The 20,861-nt window shown below is 35.4% G+C and overlaps 2 protein-coding genes across 4 annotated transcripts in view; one reads left to right on the forward strand and one right to left on the reverse strand.

Annotated features, from left to right (window-relative positions):
* Nucleotides 1-7,843: 7,843 nt before the first annotated feature.
* On the forward strand, nt 7,844-15,593 carry MS3_00006180 (uncharacterized protein; the record flags this gene model as incomplete). Its single annotated transcript, XM_012939579.3, has 4 exons — nt 7,844-8,070; nt 9,503-9,968; nt 12,012-12,241; nt 14,361-15,593. The coding sequence occupies 4 exons, from the start codon at nt 7,844-7,846 to the stop codon at nt 15,169-15,171; spliced, it is 1,734 nt and encodes a 577-aa protein (XP_012795033.1). The 3' UTR covers nt 15,172-15,593.
* A 729-nt stretch (nt 15,594-16,322) lies between these two features.
* Nucleotides 16,323-20,861, reverse strand: part of OBFC1_1 (CST complex subunit STN1) — a gene marked incomplete at its 5' end in the record, with an annotated part of 47,469 nt that continues 42,930 nt past the window's right edge. For 2 of the 3 annotated variants that reach the window (XM_051219140.1, XM_051219139.1), the window contains 3 exons: nt 16,323-16,683; nt 17,917-17,974; nt 19,138-19,338. In XM_051219140.1, the coding sequence (XP_051067458.1) occupies nt 16,508-16,683; nt 17,917-17,974; nt 19,138-19,338 (435 nt within the window). The remainder of the gene's footprint in view (nt 16,684-17,916; nt 17,975-19,137; nt 19,339-20,861) is intronic. The other variant, XM_051219138.1, reaches the window with a different exon arrangement.

Consider the following 20,861-nt stretch of genomic DNA (forward strand, 5'->3'; position numbering starts at 1 on the left):
ATTACGTTAGAAAATAAACGAAAAGCAATGATGAAATGCGCCCAAATGTCTGCTTCTCCGCCCGTCGTGCGAAAATAATGCTCAATTTTCTTTTTTTCTGTTATGAGTGTCACCGAATCGTCTAGTTTTCTCCTACGTGAAGTGTAACTTACAGTTTTATTCGTTATTGCTAAACAATGCGCAAATAAAACAGATATCGACGGTTGTGAATTTAAACTAGTGCATACATGTTTTTGTTTTCTCCGATAACGTCTTTGTATTTTGCCTCTCATGTCCTGAAACTACCTTTGCATCATGAACCAAAGCAAGTTGTTTTTCCTTGACGAATTAAGATACGAAACGAGTTGTAGAACTATGGTCTATTATGATATTAGTACTGCTCTAATAATAGACCTAATCCCGAGTTAAATATTGAATATCTATTTTCTGAGTAGTCTCTTGTTCAGCTTTGTGGATTGTGTGGTTATTGTTCAATGTCACTACAAAGTCAACGCACGTAAAGGTTGGCAAGAACGGTTCTTACTTCATATGGAGCCGTAAAGCCTGCACTTCTGAATTGCACTTTTCGATGAATAGCCACGTATTGTGAGATCGCTGGAAACTTCAGATGCCACAACGTGTGACAACATATAACTCATGTACGTATTAGGACTATCTTCCATTAACCGCCTCAACATGACCATCTGGAATAAGAACAAATAATCCAGTTTATTTGTTGACTTGCAAATTAGCACCTTACGTCTTCTTGCTGAAGACATGAATCCGACGTTATAAGTTCCTCTTCAGATGACAAAGGGGATTACAAACTTGATACTCCGATGTCAAATTTCTATGGATGTTCATGTCCATAAAACGTCGACATAAGCTGCATAATATTTGCACTCAAGTTAAAAATAACTGACGATATGTTATGAATTACAGCATATGGCTTATCAGATCCTAAGCATCCAATTGTACAAGTGAAATTAATTTCATTTGTAGCAGTAAGTGAAACCCCGAAATAAATAGTTCCATCAGTCCTTACTAGTTTTTCTGGACATAAAACACGTTGAAACGCTCTCGCTCAAGCATATAATACTGAATGAAGTAGTACTAATTTTTCATAGGATGAATCGAGTAGACTGACTGATGTTGCATCAGATTACGACAAAAACTGACTACAAAATTGCAGTTAGCATCAGTATTCTTCTTTTAGAAATCACACATGATTTAAGTTATTCACATAAGCTTTCGAACAACGAACTTTTGTGTCCATTACCAAAAGACCAAACATGTTACTAGGGGTTGTGAGCAAAATAACACAAAAGTGGCTTCGATACAACTGTATGAGTCGCCATTTAGAATCTGAAAGAAAATACACAGAGGTAGCTTGAGAGAGTACAAAGAAGTGATTGAGACTGCCTAGATATCAGTGAGTTTCAAGAATGTACACATGCGGGGTAAATTATGAGGATACGCTGAATGTGACACAACCAGTCCGTACTAATTTGAATCTACTCGAAGACGACTGCAGCGGAAACGATTTACGAAGGTGATATTTATGAGGAAAATTCCCTTTGAATCTGTAGTGAAGTGGAACAATAAATAGAAGGACTGAGTACATGTTGCAGAAAGAACATCTCACACTAAGTTGTGCTTTGATCAGGCATGGGCTGAGTACCTTCAGCTATTAGCCATCACAAAACAGACAAGTCAGCATCAGCGTTGAATTTTTACTTAGCCATTATTTTGAAGTTCTTTACGTCTACGAGTCACGGCACTTTAACGATATCATGTAGGTCCCTGAACTTCTCTGAGATGTTTAAACGTGGGAGGTTTGGCACTGATTGATAGTATTCGGTTAGCCTGAGACTGGTAGAAGTGTACGGGTATCTGTATTTGTACATTGGGGTCGCTTGATAATCAATAAACGTACAACGGTGGTCGTTAATCTTCGTGTCACTTTTAAAGTAGGTCTGAAATAAGTAACTGAAGTACATTATAAAGAAAAATACTTCCACAAGCCCCACCAAATTTACAAAAATATCAGAGCAAAAATATTTAGCATTGATTAGCGACGAAATTTTCAGTTTGCTTATGTATATGTATCGTCTTGCTTTTTACGCGAAATATATGCATACGTCAAAGTGGGTTCGCTTGAGACATTTTCCGATTAAATCAATGGCATGCTACTCAAATTCATGCCTTTAAACCTTTCGAGATCCATTGTAAGTTGCACCAAAAAGTTTAGGTTAATAAATTACTCGCTGAAAAATTCCAATTATATTAAAACATAATTTTGTGAACGCAGAATATTCTTTTCAATCTGATGAGAACCTAATGAGAAATTATCGAAAAGAATATTCTTCGCTCATAAAATTGTGTTTTAATAAATTACTTCCTACATAAATGTGTGTAATACACAGTTGGTTGACTTGTACAAAGATTTTGGTTAAATGGGATTGGACGAACATAGACTTGAGTAAAACCGTGATGCTTATGAGCCGGCATACGTCGGAGGTTTTCTTAATATCAAGTGAGGAAAATAGGGGGGCGATAAATCTCCTGAAAGTAGGAAAGTTGCACTATGAATGACTTCAGCAACAATGGTTTTGTAGTGGCATTGGACAATAACCACACAATCCACAAAGCTGTGAACACGAGACTACTCAGAAAATAGATATTCAATATTTAACTCGGGGAAATACCTAACAATGGAGAAGGCGCGGAGAATGAATTGAATGGACTGGAGTCGAACGAGTGGCATGGCTCGGCCATGCAGGCGTGGTCCCTCTGAATGTTACCTTATATCTTCTATTCATGTTAAATATATTGTTCCTTCTCTAGCCTAACCTTGTTCTACATCATGTATTGGTAATTGATACGATACAGTGAGTTGGTGTAGTCGATGGTGTGACTTCCACGTAAGATCTTATAGATTAGGCAGTTATATCATGACAAATCTACAAATTTAGGATTAGGTCTATTATTAGAGCAGTACTAATATCATAGTAGACCATAATTCTACAGTTTCTTATTCGGTTTTATTGCAACTCGAATCCCTGAAAAGGTGAACTACGGCTTGCCTATGGACCACGATGTGTTCATGCCTTTACCAAGATCAGTATTTATCAATGGAATCGCTTCAACACATCAGAGGCTTTTTGGTGGAAGACTGTACAACTTCACCGACATAATGTTTCTGAACCCTTCTTTCAGCTATTTGTAAAATGCTTATTTATCCAAGCTTACAAACTAACAATTCTTATTATGAGCGTCTTCAGAGTGATGACCTCGTTGGTAAGCCGTTGCGACGTTTAGATAACATGAGAGAATATTCAAAAAATAAACTGAGTTATGACATCTGATTTGAAGATTATCTACGTGAGATGAAGATTTGGTTGTAATTCATTCAAATGTTGATCTCAAAAATACATCTGTGCGCCTCAAGTAAGTCAATAAGACACGGGCTTAAAGTATTATGTAACAGTCCGAAACTATCAATCTTTTGCGTTGAATATAATAACCCCTGAGTTAGCAACCACCATTTGTTTCAAGGGTCATATGCAACTAGGCTTTCCATGGGCTGCTTAAAGAAAACATGTTGTCTCTTGGAATTCCTTGTTTTCCGGGGAAAAGTCACGCTGTCTTCGAAAACATAAATAAGTTTAAATTTGTCACATCTAACATCGCTGTTTTCTCTCAACGGTTTGTACTTTGGTTTTCGAAATTCCGGATACTTGCTAAATGTTGATGAGATGTAAATGTCAACTGCATGTGTGACTAAAACTAAACATGACATTGCTCTACTAATGGGTTGTTTTGTGATTCTGTTTACTAACCTCTGTTTACTTAGGTTGGTAAGTGCATTGGATTGTTTAGGAAGTCCGTAAAATGAGAAGAATTGAATCATCCGTAAAAACCCAAAATGAAGTGCAGTAGTGAGACTGGATTCCAAATAATTTATCAGTGGTACATCGCTTCCACGTGCGCAGGAAACGCCGAATTATGGGCAACGGTAAGCTATAACTTAAAAACAACTGCACGTTGCAACATCCAAAAGTTTCCTAGCGTTATGATCAGTTTTTTGATCGTTCAGATGTACTGAAGAGTTCTGAATTTTGCATACCACCTGTATTGGACTACACCTAGAGTACTGTGTCCAAGCAGCTAGCACATTTATGAATAAAAGTGCTGATACACGTGAGAGTGTTCAGCTTGTAAAAACAAACTTAGTGACTGATATCTGCGAACTGTTTAACGAGTAATGCTAAAAACGCCTTAATCTTTTCCTCTTATCACAACGTAGAGCGCGGGATGATCTTGTATTTCGGCATTCCGTATCTCTAATACTGGTTTGAGTGTTATTGTATCATACGCTTTTGCTCTCTTTAGAACGAATCATCTACGAGGTCACAGCATGTATGTTCAAAAACCGTGAACTGATACATTCAGAGTGGAGTTCCGTTTGTCTCATGGAGTGGCCAATGATTGAACCGAATTACCCGACCAGGTGATGTCGGCCTTATCATTGAATCTTGTCGGGGTGAGGCTGGATCGTCACTTAGAAAAAAGCTGTAGGATTGACACAGATCCACGCAACTACTATTGTTGTCGCTGAAGACTGGCTTATTTATGTTTAATGTCCAAAGTTGCAATGCTCAGCAAACTGTCACCAAGCATATAGTGGCTAATTTAGAAAAAGTTGTAGTGAGTAATTCACATTGTAAAATGCTTTGAAGGAACAGGTTAAGGATATGAGCAGTCCTAAATTATTTTTACATCAGTATGAAAATCGTTTTTTACGGAACAGCGTATGATGAGAACGTGATACAGTTATCACTGATCAACAGATTTAGCATGAAATGTAAAGCTTTTATGGGAATGATGAGGGTTTTCTCGCGGAATGACATAAACTTTGATGTAAGGATAAATTCACGCCGAAATTGGGTTTATGTGTCCATATTCACTACTTCTACCAGTCTCCAGCAATAAGGATAGTAGGTTGGTGAACCTATGTTAATTCTGACAGACTGCCTTCCAGCGAAGGTCGAGCTTCTCCTCGAAAATGTTCACTGATAATGCTGATACCGTCTGTTCGGGTAAGGGGTCACAGTCACTGACTACTCGATGAGAAAAACGGGACCCCACTTTAAGTTTATTAAATCGCGGTTTGTGAACCCTCTTGCTATGACCTCGGAGATTACTAGTGCTGGAGGGAGCAAAAAAATAAGACATATTATCACCCAAATCATAATTAAAGATACGAAATGCCGGTACAAGGTCACCTCGCGTCCTACGAGACGACAAGGGGAAAAGGTTTAGGCGTTTTAAACGCTCATAGTAAAGGAATTTAGAAAAACCCTCCACTATTTTTGTTCCTACACGCTAAACACGCTCAAGCGAGTTAGTATCCTTTATCAGAGATGGACTAGCTGCTTGGCTACAGTACTCTAGATGTGGTCTTACATAGGTGCGATATAGAATTCGAAACATTTCCTGGTCAAAGCATTTGAATGCTCGGCGAAGTGACCATAACGCACGAAAGCCTTTGACTTATTATTACCCCTAAGTCTTGATGTTCTTGAACGCGTGGAAAAGATGTACCATCAGTAGCATAGTGGTGACTATTACCGTGTCCGAGGTGCATTAGCACAGTTCCTAGAATTAACTTCTAAGCCCCAACCCCGAGCCCATAGAGCTAACCCATCTAAGTCAGCTTGGAGATCAAAATGGTTAGCCTCACTTCTTGTTGTTTTCCAGATTTTGACATCATCCGTAAACAATTATGTCGACGGCTCAAGCAACAGCGTACATTGATTAGCGTGAAAGGGAAAAGTAGATGGCGTAAGATGGTGCCTTGGCGTGCACCACTTTTGACCGGCTTCCATTCAGACAGTGTTCCATTGACCCTCACTCTCTGTCTACGGCCACATATGGCTGGTATATTGGCGGTGTGATTAAGACGAGTACTTTTAACAATACATTTAGGGTAGACTTTGTTAAAATACTGTGAAAAATTATCAGCTTTTGAATAATCTGGTTCAGCCAGTAAATCTCAATTTTTTGTAACACTTACGAAGGAATACCATAACTATCTTTTATTCTTCGTTTAACGTACGAAAACAATCGTTCCGGACAGGTACGTCTATCTTACGTCAACTGTCTTTCGTAAGCAGTACAGCTATGGTCTTTTTACACATAGTCCGGATATTTTAGTATTTACACTTGAATGATTCGTGTCCTGTTGACAAGAATAAGTCACAGAAGTGTTCCCTACGCTTTAACAGCTTTCGACGTTCCTTATAAATCCATGGTGAATGATGTGATAGCTAATGTGTTGACCAAGGGATAAACGGTGATGTTATTGACTCGAATGTGGCCATGAACTTATACCACTCGTCTTCGATCGATCCATCAGAATAGACCGACCAGTAAATCGAGATGGCGCAGTATACGATTGCCTGCATATTAGCTCACCAGATATTAGGACGAGGTGGAGCAGATACGTATTGTATACCATGTGTCCGAAACTTGAAGTAAAATGCCCCGTAATCACTTTTTACTAGTGGGAGAAGGTGTTGAATGTCGATGACATCTTCACAGGGTTGTGTAAGGACAAGGTCCAGCAGTGACGGATCGTGTTCCACGTCAACATGTGTCGGTTTTGCGACACATCGCACAAGTGCATATTGAATAGTGGTTGATAGAAGGTCACTAACGAAACAGCTATATGGATCAGTAAGCTCTATTCAGTTGATATGCAGTGCATTAAAATCCGCAATGATGACACATTATGCCTTACATCAAGAACAGATGTGTTTTAAAATAAAGTCGTCAGCAAGACAACACGGACTACGGTATATTCCTCCAATGGTCACTAAACCGTGTCTAGACCTAATTGCACAACACGCTACCTCACATTTACCACTAACACTCCCGATATGACTGATTGTATACGAAGTGATCCCTAACATATAACATTATGTCTCCTCCCTTGCAACCTGAAACTCTATCACTTCTGATACATATAAAGCCTGCAATGATGGGATAACAGTCTATACAGTAACAACACTTACGACACTGACGGATTCTTCGCTATCAGTACCCATTTTACCAGTGCAGCCCTCATCAATCTTTCTGTTAGCCAGCCCCGGAATGCTTGTTGCCTCTTGGATGAGTATTGTTTCGCTCGAACAAAAAACATACAGAGTCAATGACAGTTCAGTTTTGAACACCTTGTAGATCACCAACGTAGATGATCTATGTCGAAATGATTGGAGGCCTACTCGAGTTAGACATGAATGGTGTGACAAACTAGCTAATGTCGAAGTCACACCTTGTGGTCAGCACCTTACGTGGACTACCCCATTGACGTATCACGGTACCATAGATGCTTTGAAGACTGTACAACACAGAGGACGTTATCACAGAAATATATTAGTTAAGGTAGATACAAGCGAAAGTAAGACCACTGCCGCATGGGCCAGTCCATAGCGTATGATTAACTAATGCGCGTTGCTTGTACATGACCTTGGCAGGGAGCGATGATCTGCTCGACATTCAGTGATCCAACTGCCGGATGATTTGGCTAGGGCTCAGTGACATTTCACTGGCCCTACAACCTTTTATTGACAGTGGGATTTAAGCAGGAATAATGCCACGGTCCATTTAAAATACCGAAAGTATAATATTTTTAACGTCCTAAAGACATAAAATGTTGTATTTTGAATCAGATACACCTACTGATGGGACACTGGACAGAAAAATAATTGAATCTACAGTTTCTTATTGTCAGTTGTTTGGTTACGCTAATACTAAGGGCCGTTGGTAATGTCTTGACGGTCGTTTGGTGTTCTGACCGATGGATCAGCTGTATCGAATTGATGAACTTCCCAATGTAGATGATGTTTTCAAGCATAGTTATGAAGTTTACCGGAATTACTCGCTCGATGTTTTGAAGTACAAAGAATTTTGTCAGTATGGACTTGCAGAAAGCATCGAAAAAGTCCACGAATGGTGTATTCATCTCCAATGCTTGAGTCCCTCTGATCCATGCTCCCCGATGAGTGGTGCGGAATACGAAAAGAGGTACGGGCTTTTTGTGTTGATCAGTTGAGAACTTTTTATATTTTGATGGCGTCTTAAGGTCCTAACCTCCCTATTTTTGGGGAAACATCCGTTCCGGGCAAATTTTGGAGAAGGTGTAATAGAAAACTTTAGGGAGAGGGCACGAAAACCCTCAAAGTTTTCCCATATCTGTGGAAAATTCTCAAAGTTTCGGGGAAATCCTGAAAATATTTGGGGAAATTTCGGGTTTATGAAACGTTACGAAATTCATGAACGGTTTTAGTTATTGCTACTTATTGTGTGCTTGACTAATGAGTTCAGTGACTTATCACATTCTAAAGTGCACTAGTTTGCAAAATAATATCGAGTCCATCTGGATAAAATCTTTCACTAGTATTTCTCCATCGTTCAATTCATTGTTTCTACCACTGTAGTTATGACAATCAGTTTGTCTGTCACATAGGTACCAATACGTTTGTCATTTATACTACGGATTTGGGATGAGTTCATTAGCTCTTTCAATGTAGCATAAAAAAGCGCACCTAAATTTATGCGTAACCTTATCAAGCTGACCGATTAGTTAACAAATGTGATCCAGCATATATAGTAGCGATTGGTATTACACTATTTAAGGCGAAGTGTTCTCCTAATTTATTGTTATTTTAGAAAACTTAACACTTAAATTCATACTAGTTGACTTCTCAACATTCATCAGTGGCGGTTGCATTAGTAATATAAAACAGCAAAAGAACTACGATATAGCCAAAAATCAATTATCCAAGTAATGACACCACTATTATTGTATGGTAACAGTATAATCACAGAATGATTCTCATTATCACACCTTAGATTATCAAGATGTTAAGTCAACATGGGATGTACATCACTATGAATGCTGTAGCTTGAAATAATCAGATACACAGACACAGTGTAAAGTACACACTAATTTTATACACATAGTCCCTTTTATCATCTTGAAGAGAACAAGAACAAAAATTCTAGCGGAATGGAATGAATTCATCTTATCTTATATGATTCCCGTTAGCTGCATACAACCTGTGGTATTTGAAATCATAATTACAAAACGGGTTTTAATTAATTGCATGAAGGAGTTTAGTTGGAAGTTATTTTGAAGATACATCAGTATAGTATAGCGAAGGTGTAAATAAGTTTGATAGACTGGATAAAATATTATAAATATATAATTTATGAAAAAGAGTATCCCATAGCATTGATTGTAGCAACAGTTAAAAGGTCTATGCTTGTTAATGTAAGATTGTAAACACGATCATTTTCCATTAACAATTAAGTCCTAGACATTCAATCAGCATCCGTTTCTATTCTAATAATTAGCGTTTCCTTACATATCTTAACTGACGAAGTGATCATCATGTTCACAATGAAAATGTCTCTTTATCCTATTTCCTCTTGTTTATACTTTATTGCTGAACAGACATATGGGATTAATTACTCCAGCCACTTCATCGTACCTTAACGTTAGTCCACCAGTAGAAGAATCTTTGCCAAATTCTTCATCAATATCGGTTTTTAACTATATGCAACATATTGGGAATAATGTAACTGGATGTTATGATGATTATATATGTGATAAGCAATATAATAGTTATCCAAATCATTGTATTTTGGGTGTTGTCTGTTTTACTTTGTGCTTATGTGGGATTATAAGCAATATAGTTCTTTTCTCAGCTTATAACTTTGGATTGAATCGTTCTGGAGCTACTGTTTATTTGAGTGCGATGGCAATATTTGATTGTGTTTTTATGGGGTTATCATTATTAATTAATGTTATTCACTATCTGCCACCATCATTTATTGAACAAATGGAAATGTATGGACAGTTTTCTGGTTACTTGATTCCATATGGCCTGCCTGTCATACAGATATGTGAACTGTTGGTTGTAAGTTATAATGAACTTATTAAACTGATTTTAATTAGAAATATATCTCATTATCTAAGTAAAGGCACGTGTGCTAGGATTTAAACTACTCCCGTTAGATGACAGTCTGAAGATACTATTCAGCTGCTCATCTTAAATATCTAGTATTCTAAGTATCAAATTTCAGTTTTAAACATCTAGTGCTTAGTGGTTAATGAAAAACCAACTAGCTATAATAGGTCTATTGGACATCTTATAACCTACAGCGTTCAAATATCACATCACAATAAATTCCACACTTTTTTCACTGATAGAATAGTTGCTGAATAAAGGTAACACCTACTAACGCCACACTGTAACCAGTTATGGTGTACTGATATGCTATAAATAGGTGTTTCGTGTAACGAAAATATATAAGAACAACAAGAATGATATGAAAGTGGGAATACGAAAGTATGCAAGTGCGTGATAGGTGATAACTAAAAATACAGATAACGGTAGCTTCTGCATTGATAAATCCCCGAAAGTTCATCCTTTTGATTTTTGAACATGATGAAGACCAAAAAAATGATTAATTTCAGAGTGGTCTCAATTGTAGGAAGCAATTACATACAGTTGAATTTCTGAAATAGTTGCTTTGATAATCATCTTACGCTTTCAGGAAGCTCAGTAACAACAAACCTGTAAAAAGCAGGCTAGATAGATGTGTAGATCAAATGCTCGCTTCGAGACAAGTTTCGGAACGGATGTTTATGGACTTCCAACTGTAGTCATATTTCTTAACTTACAAGTTGCATTTGATTTGACAGCTTTTATAGCAGTATCTGTCATTGTAAAGTGTCCCTAAAAAAGTAGGCGAAGCTACTGAGGGCTCTCTGGTTAGACGCTACTTAAGAAATTTGAGGTTGTGGTGGGCTGTCATCTATCGTAACCAATGGTTGAAGACTGGGCGACATGGCTCAGAATCACTCACAATGGTGTAGGTGTGTACACTCTTTGTCTTTCCTTAAACCGTGAGAATAAAATAACTGAAAAATTCCCATTATTTATTAAAATTACTTTATACTTTTTCTCTACGAACTAATTCTTCCTTTCTGTACTACATCCTTATATGCAATCTTTCTTTTACATATTACTACCATTAAAGTAACTACTATGAATTTGTTCACCTTGTTGTGCTAATGAAGTGTGGCAACTTGGACCGATACATATATGTGCCTGGTCCTAATTTGTGGCTGACTGACTGAGATGTCATCTTAATTGGCAACGTCAATTGCTGTTCATCAAAGCTACCCATTTTGTCGGTCTTTTCATAAAAATGCTCTTAAAGATAACACTATTCATCTGACTTTGGAGCTTAATTCTCTATCAGAATATTCACTTAGCTAAGAAAAATTAATGAATGTTTAAAACAATAAATTCATTTCAAGATTATCTTGTTTAATTGTATTTAGTTGCTTTTTTATTATTAGTACTGATAGTAGCCATTAAATTGAAAATAGTTTACACCAATAATTGAAGCAAAATAACTTTAAATTATACATCATTTAATTTTCGTTTCTTTCTAGCTGAACTATGAAATATAAATAATAATAAGCAAAGAATATGTAAATAACTAACAATAGATATATTCATCACGATAGATGTTGTCACAGTAAGAAGTCCTCAGCAACGCTTGTGCATTATTGCAATCAATTTCTTTAAAACATGTATTTGGATTTACATTTATTCAAAAATTAGGTCTCAAACAACGTCACTTTTGTAAAATATAAATTGTAATAGACACCTAACCAAGTCAAAAGTAGTAATAAATACTTCGCTTTATGATGATTTAGTTCAGTTCCAACTACTCTCATAAGATATAAATTAGTTATCTTGGTTGTATTTCGACATATCCACTACAAAGCCTTAGTCTAGGGCATGAACTGTTAAAGAGTTCTCAATTTAGACGAGAAATCTGATCATTTTAGACATCCTCCAATAGCTATGAAGTCTAAGTCACATAGTACCGATTGACTGGCATTCTCAGTAATTCTTCCCACTTCTTTAAAATTTTCATTTTAGGTTTGGTTAACCATAGCATTATTAATCAATCGTCTACTTTATTTGAATTTGGGCCCACATTCCAAATCATTGTGTTCACAACTTGAATCCGTGAAAATCGTAATAGCGGTGTTTTTCCTATGTATTGCTTATATGGGATGCAAATTTTTTGAATATACTTATGTGGAATATCCAGATAAAAAGGTTGTACGTGTTTTGCTCACTCAACTTGGCAAAACGGAGATGTTTCGGTAAATCAAATCGAATATTCACTTCATTTGATAGCTCTAAAGAATTTTTTTCAAAACTAAAGTTTACAGCGCTTCTTACGTGAAGTAATTTTTTGATTAGATTATATTTTTAATATTATAAGTCTCTTGTCATATTGTGGCGCGTTGTATCTTCTAAATGAATATATTTCGCAACTCTTTGTGGAAATATTTTGTAGTGAATACACATGATTAACGCCCCCAAATCCTCTGGTACGACCAAGGGTTGGGAGAGTTAGCTCTCCCTCTCGAAATACTCTCACATGGCCACGCATATACAGTCACCGCCAGGGAAGTCCTACTCACTGCCTTCATGCGATGGGGGTGTTGTTCACGAAATTGAGAAGATGAAAAGCGAATGTTCGGCGCTTTAAATGGGTTAGTGGATCTGGAAGGTCCACCTTGTAGAGTGGGAAAACCCTGATTCCAAACTGACGGGTACCCGGGCAGTATCACAGCGCACACACAAATCAAGTGACTTGTGAGGCACATATGTATTCGGTGCCCCTTTTTACCGATATTTATGTGTTCAAATAAATGTGTAAATAACGCCTCATATTTATTGTCAGTGGCAATTGCTTATAATCTTTTTTCTTCACAGTTTGCACAACGAATGATTCAAGCAAATTGAAGTGTGTATACATCGCTAAAATGTATTTTGGACCATTACTAAGGGAATTCATTAAAGCAGTTAATACTAATACCTTGTATTATGTCAATTTTATTATCCATAAGGAGACTAAAAACATCGAAATTTAAAAATGGGCGTTTCAATATCTTTTTATAATGTGTGACTTATGTTAGAACATTGTCTTCAAAATGCTTTTAAATTTTTTGTGTACTATCAAAAAACTTAGTATTTATAACTGAGAAATTGATGCATTTCAAGAAAATTTTGTTTTTCACACAAACTGAAAAGGAATGCATAATCTATCACACTAAATTAGATTGTTGCAACTTTAAAAAAGAAATATGTTGAAATGATGACTAATTGAAGATTCATAGCAAAAGTAAGACTAGATGTATTTAAAACAAGTCAATATATGTTGTATTTCGATGTTGACTTTCATAAAATGATTCTTTATAGAGACCTGGGGTGTTGACTTCAAGAAAAACTGTTTAACAGACATTAGGATCTGTTATTATCGACGAGCAGTACATGTATAAAACTTGATCTCTTAGTTAGTTAAAGGCTGCTCTGTTGTTATTGTGACATCCAGTTAATTACGAGCAGAGTAGCAAAATAAAGTAGAAAAGTCATTTAGATTGATCATGATAAAACAATGTATCGAAGAATATACCCGTGTTATTATTACACAGTTGTCTTACTACAATAGTACATCAAGAAATGTGCGAAACAAAGTGAGACGATAATATTGTAGAGAATTAGAAGATAGAAATAGTAATTTTAATAGATTTGGAATTAAAGGGTTTATAAAAACGTAATTAAAATAGATTCCTTTTGGTCAAGAAACGCCACTACACTGTTTATAAATAGCACAACAGAAAGCAATGGTAAGATTAACATCATCTTCTGTTATGAGGTATGTCATAACTTCTGAAGTTACCTGGTTGGATGATTTTTGTGGATTATTTAGGATATTGAAGATTCCCATTGTGAAAATTAGAACAACACATATAAGCGCTTATATGTGTTGTTCTAATTATTTAGGAAGCCAGGACTGTTTCTTATCCTAGCGTCTTATCATAAATTAGCTTTCTGCTTTTTCCATCCATCCGAGGTTTTACATACTCGTCATTAAGTGGTGAGTGAAAACGATTGATTATTGGATTTCGTTAGCTGAGCACTTCAGTTCAGCCATTAAACAAAGTGATACCACACTGATGTTCAGTAGGTCCGTTGTTCAGTTTTCGTAGGTTGAATATTTCCTAGCACTCAATTTTAGTAAGTGTATATCCTCGAAGAAAATCACGGTCTTTATATATCCAAATTCACATCGTCAGTATTTTTGTACTGGATTTGTACCCCAACTTATAACGGATACTAGTTAAATAAGCTCATAATTAACAAGCCATACACAAATAGTATAAACAATTAAATTTCTGTTTAGTGATCAAATCTTTTTAATGTTTTAAAAAGGGATATAATGGATAATTGGTTAAAAGTTCCGCTTGAAATGTTTTTACCGTATTTGGCTTGTGGATTGTTAATAACAACTATCGTTTTAAAAATGGTAAATTTACATACATCAAAGTGGAAGGCCGTAGCTAGCTTGTGCAATGAAACTGCTTGTGCGTGTGTCTGTCGAACAGGTGTCTGTGGTAAAGAATGTCGTGAAGGTGTAAAATCGGAGGATCTATCTAAATCCTGGTCATCTGACTTTAATAATCAAGAAAAATCTGGAAAAGTAACAAATACAAAACAGTCTACTCCTGACAAGAATGATACCTTTCAAAAATCATTTACCAGTACCAACCGTAATAACGGTAATTTCACAAACTTGGATCCAATTGAACAGGAGTTATCCTATCTTTTCTTCCAATTGCCTCAATTAGACGAGACACGTGAAAATGCTAATGTTATAACAGCAGTTTGTATTGGACTAATTTTGTTGATTTGTAAAATCCCAAAATTTTTACTACACGTAATTTCAACCGAGAATTACATCACCTATGATCCAGAAGTATTCAGAATGATAAATCAATTATTGGATACAATGTTTGCAGCTTGTAAACCAATAATCTGTATACTAGTTGGAGCACATTACAGGCAAGCTTTGACGACACCTCCAACATGTTGTCTACCTAACGATACTGATATTAACACCAATACAACTACTGTTACTAACATTAGAGGTGATGCAGTGATAATTGAAGACAATAATCATGAAGCAATAGTGAATAAGGAGGCAGTAAACTACCAGTCAGTTATTACACACCAGCCAAAATGAGATCAGTTAGTACTAAAAATGTCACATTCAGGTAATTAAAACTATTATAATCATGAATTTCACTGATTATACGAGCAAAAAAACAACCAAAGGATATTTTTTAGTTTATTTCTTTTGATTATACACTATTCATTTAATTTAGCATTGATTCATGTGACATGAAATAGATAACTTACCTGAAGTCATTTAGTCATATTTCTTTTTGTTGCCATACTAGTTATATGATCACAGATTTGTTGTTTTCTTCTTTATTTGATTTATCACTTTTATTCTGATTCTCTAGTCCATTTTGTTTTGTTATTTTAAGAGGATATGTACGTTTTCACTGTCCTGTGTTTATATGATTTTCTTGCTAATTTCAATTACTATGGATTGATATTTGATAACTATAATTTTCTATTAGTAGACAACCAATACAAAAATGGGCCGTTTTTTTATTTAGATTAAATCACGTTTCTGCGTTCAAGAAAGTAAAACACTACTTCCCTCCTTAAATAATTGAGCTATTTTGGAATAACCTATGACAGGCCAAGCACTCCCCTCTCAACACCTCGTCTACCGAAATTCTAGAACATACACAATACTAATGACGTAACTGTCTAATTAATGTAACATAGTCGGTTTATATGTAATCCCTTAAAAATAAAACTTAATGATTTACAGCGACGCTCATGAAAGATTTGTTCACTAGCATATTTGTTACGTCAATCCATGTTCGGAAAAAATTAGCATTTTGCTAACTATTCTGAAACTTTATTAAACTTATCCTAGCCAGCATTTGAAACATATCCCCAAATCCTCGGTTGATCTAAAGAATAGGTCGGCGACAGCGTTACATACGTTAGAAACAACTCCGACTTCAAAGGGATCAAAATGCTTTAGAAAGGGTTGAGCTCGATAAAAATTATGACTAGTCCTTTTCATACCGCTATAATGTTGCTTAGATTGACGCACCAAATAAAATATATAACATCCTGACATGGATCTTCTACATGTTTACTATTTCGGCTAATATATATGATCATTTCTTCATTAGTTCGTTTCTTTACCATGTGAGCCTTATTTGAGTCATGAATATACCAACTAGTACATGGGGAGGCATAGTATTTATAGTCTAAAGCTCGAATCGACAAACATAAATGAGAGAAGGCTTTTGAACAACAAATAATTTTATTTGTGATCTGTACACTATAACAATGAATTTAAAGCCTGCTAATATACCATCATGAGTAAAGTGCATATAAACATGTGAATGTTTAGTAAAACAGTGGTAGTAGAATGCTGTCAAAAAAGTACTGTACGCATAATTAAAGTTCAAACAATTTTTTTTACACATTTAAGCTACACTATAACAACCGAAATTACTTTGATATATACGACTTTCAGATTCCAATTGATTCAATAAATGTTTTAGTGCATTTAAGGTTATGCGTGTTAATTGCAAACTATCAGGAAACGACCGTTGTCGAATACTGTGTAGTATGTTATGCAGTGATATTTCTTTATTTATGCCTAAAAATGAAATAAAAAGAAGTAGAAGTTCGATATAACACTTGAAAAATTGTGGAATAATGGCTACTTGGTGAATACTCTCTTGCGTTTCCCGAAAAATTTTCATCTAATAGTCTAGTTAGATATATATGCATATCAAATAACCTACTGTGGAAGAAAACAATTCAGCTTCCAGCTAAACAGGAAATTAGGAAAGACGCTGGAGGTGGGTAGGGCATACATTTCGGAAATCACCAGACTGCATCACGAGACAATCCAGAAGGGTGGAGGAAAACCAAGGAACACGCTGCGTCGAGAAGTGGAAGTAGACATCAAAAAGATGAATAGCAACTGGGAAGGATTGTCCTGGACAGAGTTCGATGGATAATGTTAGTAGGTGGCCTGTGCTTATACACGAGGGGCAACAGGCGTAATTAAGTAAGTAAGCATATCAAATAGGTCGATTACCTTTCCTAGATTGGGAATTTTGTTACAAGCAACCTCATATCAGAATGAAATTCAAACCAAACCCTGTATACTGTTATCTATAGGGTTTAATCTTCAACCATATGTATATTTCATCGAGAAACTGACGTCTAGATTTTTTGTTTAACTGTATAAAGCGAAATAGGATATCAATAATCTTTTTTACCTAACGGCTGAAGAATATATTTTTGGTTGATGGGAAAAGTGCGAATTTTGTGATTATATATTTTTTTTATGACTCAGTTGCTTAGAGCCCTTATGCAAACTGAAGCGCTGAAAGCAATAAAGGTACAGGTAGAAAACTATTTTTTTATCACAATAATAGACGAGAAATGATAGATATCAAACTTAGTTATGTACATTGATTAAATGTAAAGAAGACTGTTAACTCTTTAAATGCCTTAAACTTTAATATTAAAACCACTGTCTGAGGTTTCCATGAATCGCAAAAAAAACCCTTTCAAGCATGGTTGAAGCAAGTAATAGAACAGTTATATCGACTTTGTGGAAAGCTATCTCAGAATGAAACAATGATGTAATTCACAAACAGTATATGTAGCAATAAAAAATCGACTATCGTAATGGGCAGTACAAGCTATTCTGGAATTTCTTATACACTTAAAAACCTTAATCAGGATAAAAATATTTAAAACTGATTGTCATACATGCTAACAATAATCACCATTTTATTACGCAGTTCCGATTACATTCAATGATCTATTGACTGATGATTAACAACATAAAAATTACAATGCATGCGGAAATTACCTTGAGAAAAAATTATCCCATAAACAGCATCGAGTAATTTCTTATTCTCTTGAACAAACTAAAATTCAGTGAATTTGTAAATGATAAAAATTTACTTATTACAGACAAACTAGCCGTTTATGAACATTAACACCGAAACCCTACGCTAGTCAATTACTGAGTACAAAATAGTTATTGCTTTATCCAATGCCATAAATCTAGAGTAAGGAATTCTCAGGAAAAATATGGAATATTCCAATAAATTTCAGTTTATAATCTATTTAACTTATTGATAATCAAGACATACTTTTATATTACATTGAGCTAACTCGGATTTGATCGTATCATGATGTTAACGAAATATACATCCCGGCTACCGTCGTATTATAATTATCGACTTAATTCGCGTTAGAGAATAACGGAATAGGTGAGTAATTGATATGGTCGTAATGTAACTCAAGGAGAATAAGTAGATTGGTCTACAAGGAAGCTAGAACAAGCCATATGGGTTTGGCATAGTACTAGGCACTATAACACCTTGGAAATTTTCAACAGTGAATGACCGCTATTCATCTTCAATAAAGTTTTGTGGACAATTTTTACTGTTCGGATGTCTTTCTGAGAACATTGGTACTCTAGTTAAGTAGTGTGGACTTGTACGTGGTAATAGTTGAGTTGCATTTTATTATTTTATATGGAAATTCCTAGACTGTACGAACTTGAAATTGTTTTCGTGGCCGAAATGATACAAAGGGTAAACATCAATAACATTAACTCAACCATTTATATGTAAAATGATAATACTAATGATCATTTTTCGGCAAACAGATGTCAGTCGACGTACAAGTAATCACAGAGATGAATCAAAGTGGATCCATGGTACGTTCATTTTTCTTAACACAAACCCACGAAAATACAAAGACTAATTAGGTAGATAAATTGTTAGCACTACAAAACAACTATTGCTAAGCGAGTCACTCTGTTTTTGTTACTGAAGTTTGATGGTTCCAACAGACCGGTCACCGTATCATGTTCAACGCTAAGCTGATAATTGGTAGGTAACTCAATTGCCCTCTTTGTCACATATCTGTGACAATCGGCTTTCAAGTAATGAATCATACACTAAAGTACTACTTTCAAATATCGTTTCTAATAATGCAGAAAAACAATATAAACGACTTATTGTCTACCAGAATCTCAGTTTTAACTATTTAAAACTTGACAAAAATACTCGTAACTTACATAATAAGTCCGCATACCTCCAATAGATTGAGTAGCTGGAAAAATCCAACCCTCAATTAATAATCGTTCAATCAAACTTGCAACTATAAGTTGTAGCTTTTTAGGATTGAGTACTTTATTCTCAGCTGCACTACTCTGCTCACCTTCATCAACTTCAATGAAACTTTGTCGAAGATAATCCGTTTCAGATTCATCATATGCCTTACATTATCAATGAGATAAAAATAGTGCAAAAATGCAATTTAACGATAAAAAAAGAATGATGGAAAGGTAGTTAATCAATTTATAAACAAATATAGACATCAGGGGAAAAAGTTTTCTGATACAGACCGTAGAATATCTCAGAACATGCATTAAAGCCGTATGAAACTAGAAATCTATCTTGACTTCAACGAATAACTAATTATATTTTGTTTGAATTTACAACAGTAACAACACATGAAAGTGTAAATAAATAACAATTCGATAGTATACAATTTTTAGGTGAAGAGTTTGCTAATAAAACATATATTGTTAGCAAACAACAGTTTAATGAGGAGCGGAAATGTGATCATATGGTTGTATCAATCAGTCCAAGTTTAATTGGATCTACATCTAATAATAATGTCAAGAGATGTGTCAGCTATCATATTAGAGATATGCAAACAGAATGTCACGAAAATACTAGATAGAGATCAAGAAATATTCCATTATATTGGATTAGAAAATCATTTCGATAAATGAAACTTGTGAGCAGGAATGTGGATGCTTTACATGAGTTGTGGGTGATAGTTTCATTATGTACGAACATTTCATGGACACCATGTATTTGTATGAAGTAAGCTATTACATCAGTTCTCAGTTACACAGTTTGAAGAGCTCTCGAACTTTTCATTAGTATAATATGCACTAAGTTGTGGTGTCCGTTATGTAATGTATCTGGGATTTCCTTGATAATGTCTTTAAAGGAACAGTTTGATAATATTGCAACAAACGAATACGTATGAGAGGGAGATGCTTCCAAATAAGCAATTCAGACATGTTCATGAAAACAAAATGTTGCAAGCAACACATAAATGGCAACAAACTGTGACTAAATTGATAAGTCTTCTAACTGAACGCTAGATTCGGTTGCTAAGCTCGGTGAGATTATAATTTATGGACAACCTTGAGCGACGCTGATGTGACCATGAGAGTGGACACCTACTGATCAGGACTAAAAGAGGGTTATAAAGCAGTTAGAATTCTCATTTACAGTTGATGGTTAGGGTTAAAATTAGATTTAGGGTTTTCATCACGAAGTGACATAAGCTATAGTGCCAAAACTCTGTTTAGCCAAATGTATGGATGAATTTCGCGCCGAAATTCGTTACTCCTTATCTTATATCTGATTGTTTCGTTAATAAATTATAGTTGCGCCGAAACACTTTACTCCAAGGTTCGTTTATGTACAGAAAACCTGGGGTATTCATAGCGTTTAAGATGACCTTGGGCTTCCGGAAAATTCTGGAACGCTAATAGACATAGTAGCAGTAAGGGTGATCATCCAATCAGAAACGCAACATGTGACTTTCCAGACGTTTCCGGCAAAATTTTTATTGAATGCTGATGGGATAACAGGTTTTCAGAGCCTTTTTTGGCTTTTCTCGAGGAAATTTCTGCATCAATCCAACACAAATACATATTTATATTGAAACCTATATTCTTTTTTGTTATTCAGTAGGTTTGTTGCTTGACCACCTAAG

Source organism: Schistosoma haematobium, chromosome 2 (genome assembly GCF_000699445.3).
Source record: "Schistosoma haematobium chromosome 2, whole genome shotgun sequence".
Classification (NCBI taxonomy): domain Eukaryota; kingdom Metazoa; phylum Platyhelminthes; class Trematoda; order Strigeidida; family Schistosomatidae; genus Schistosoma; species Schistosoma haematobium.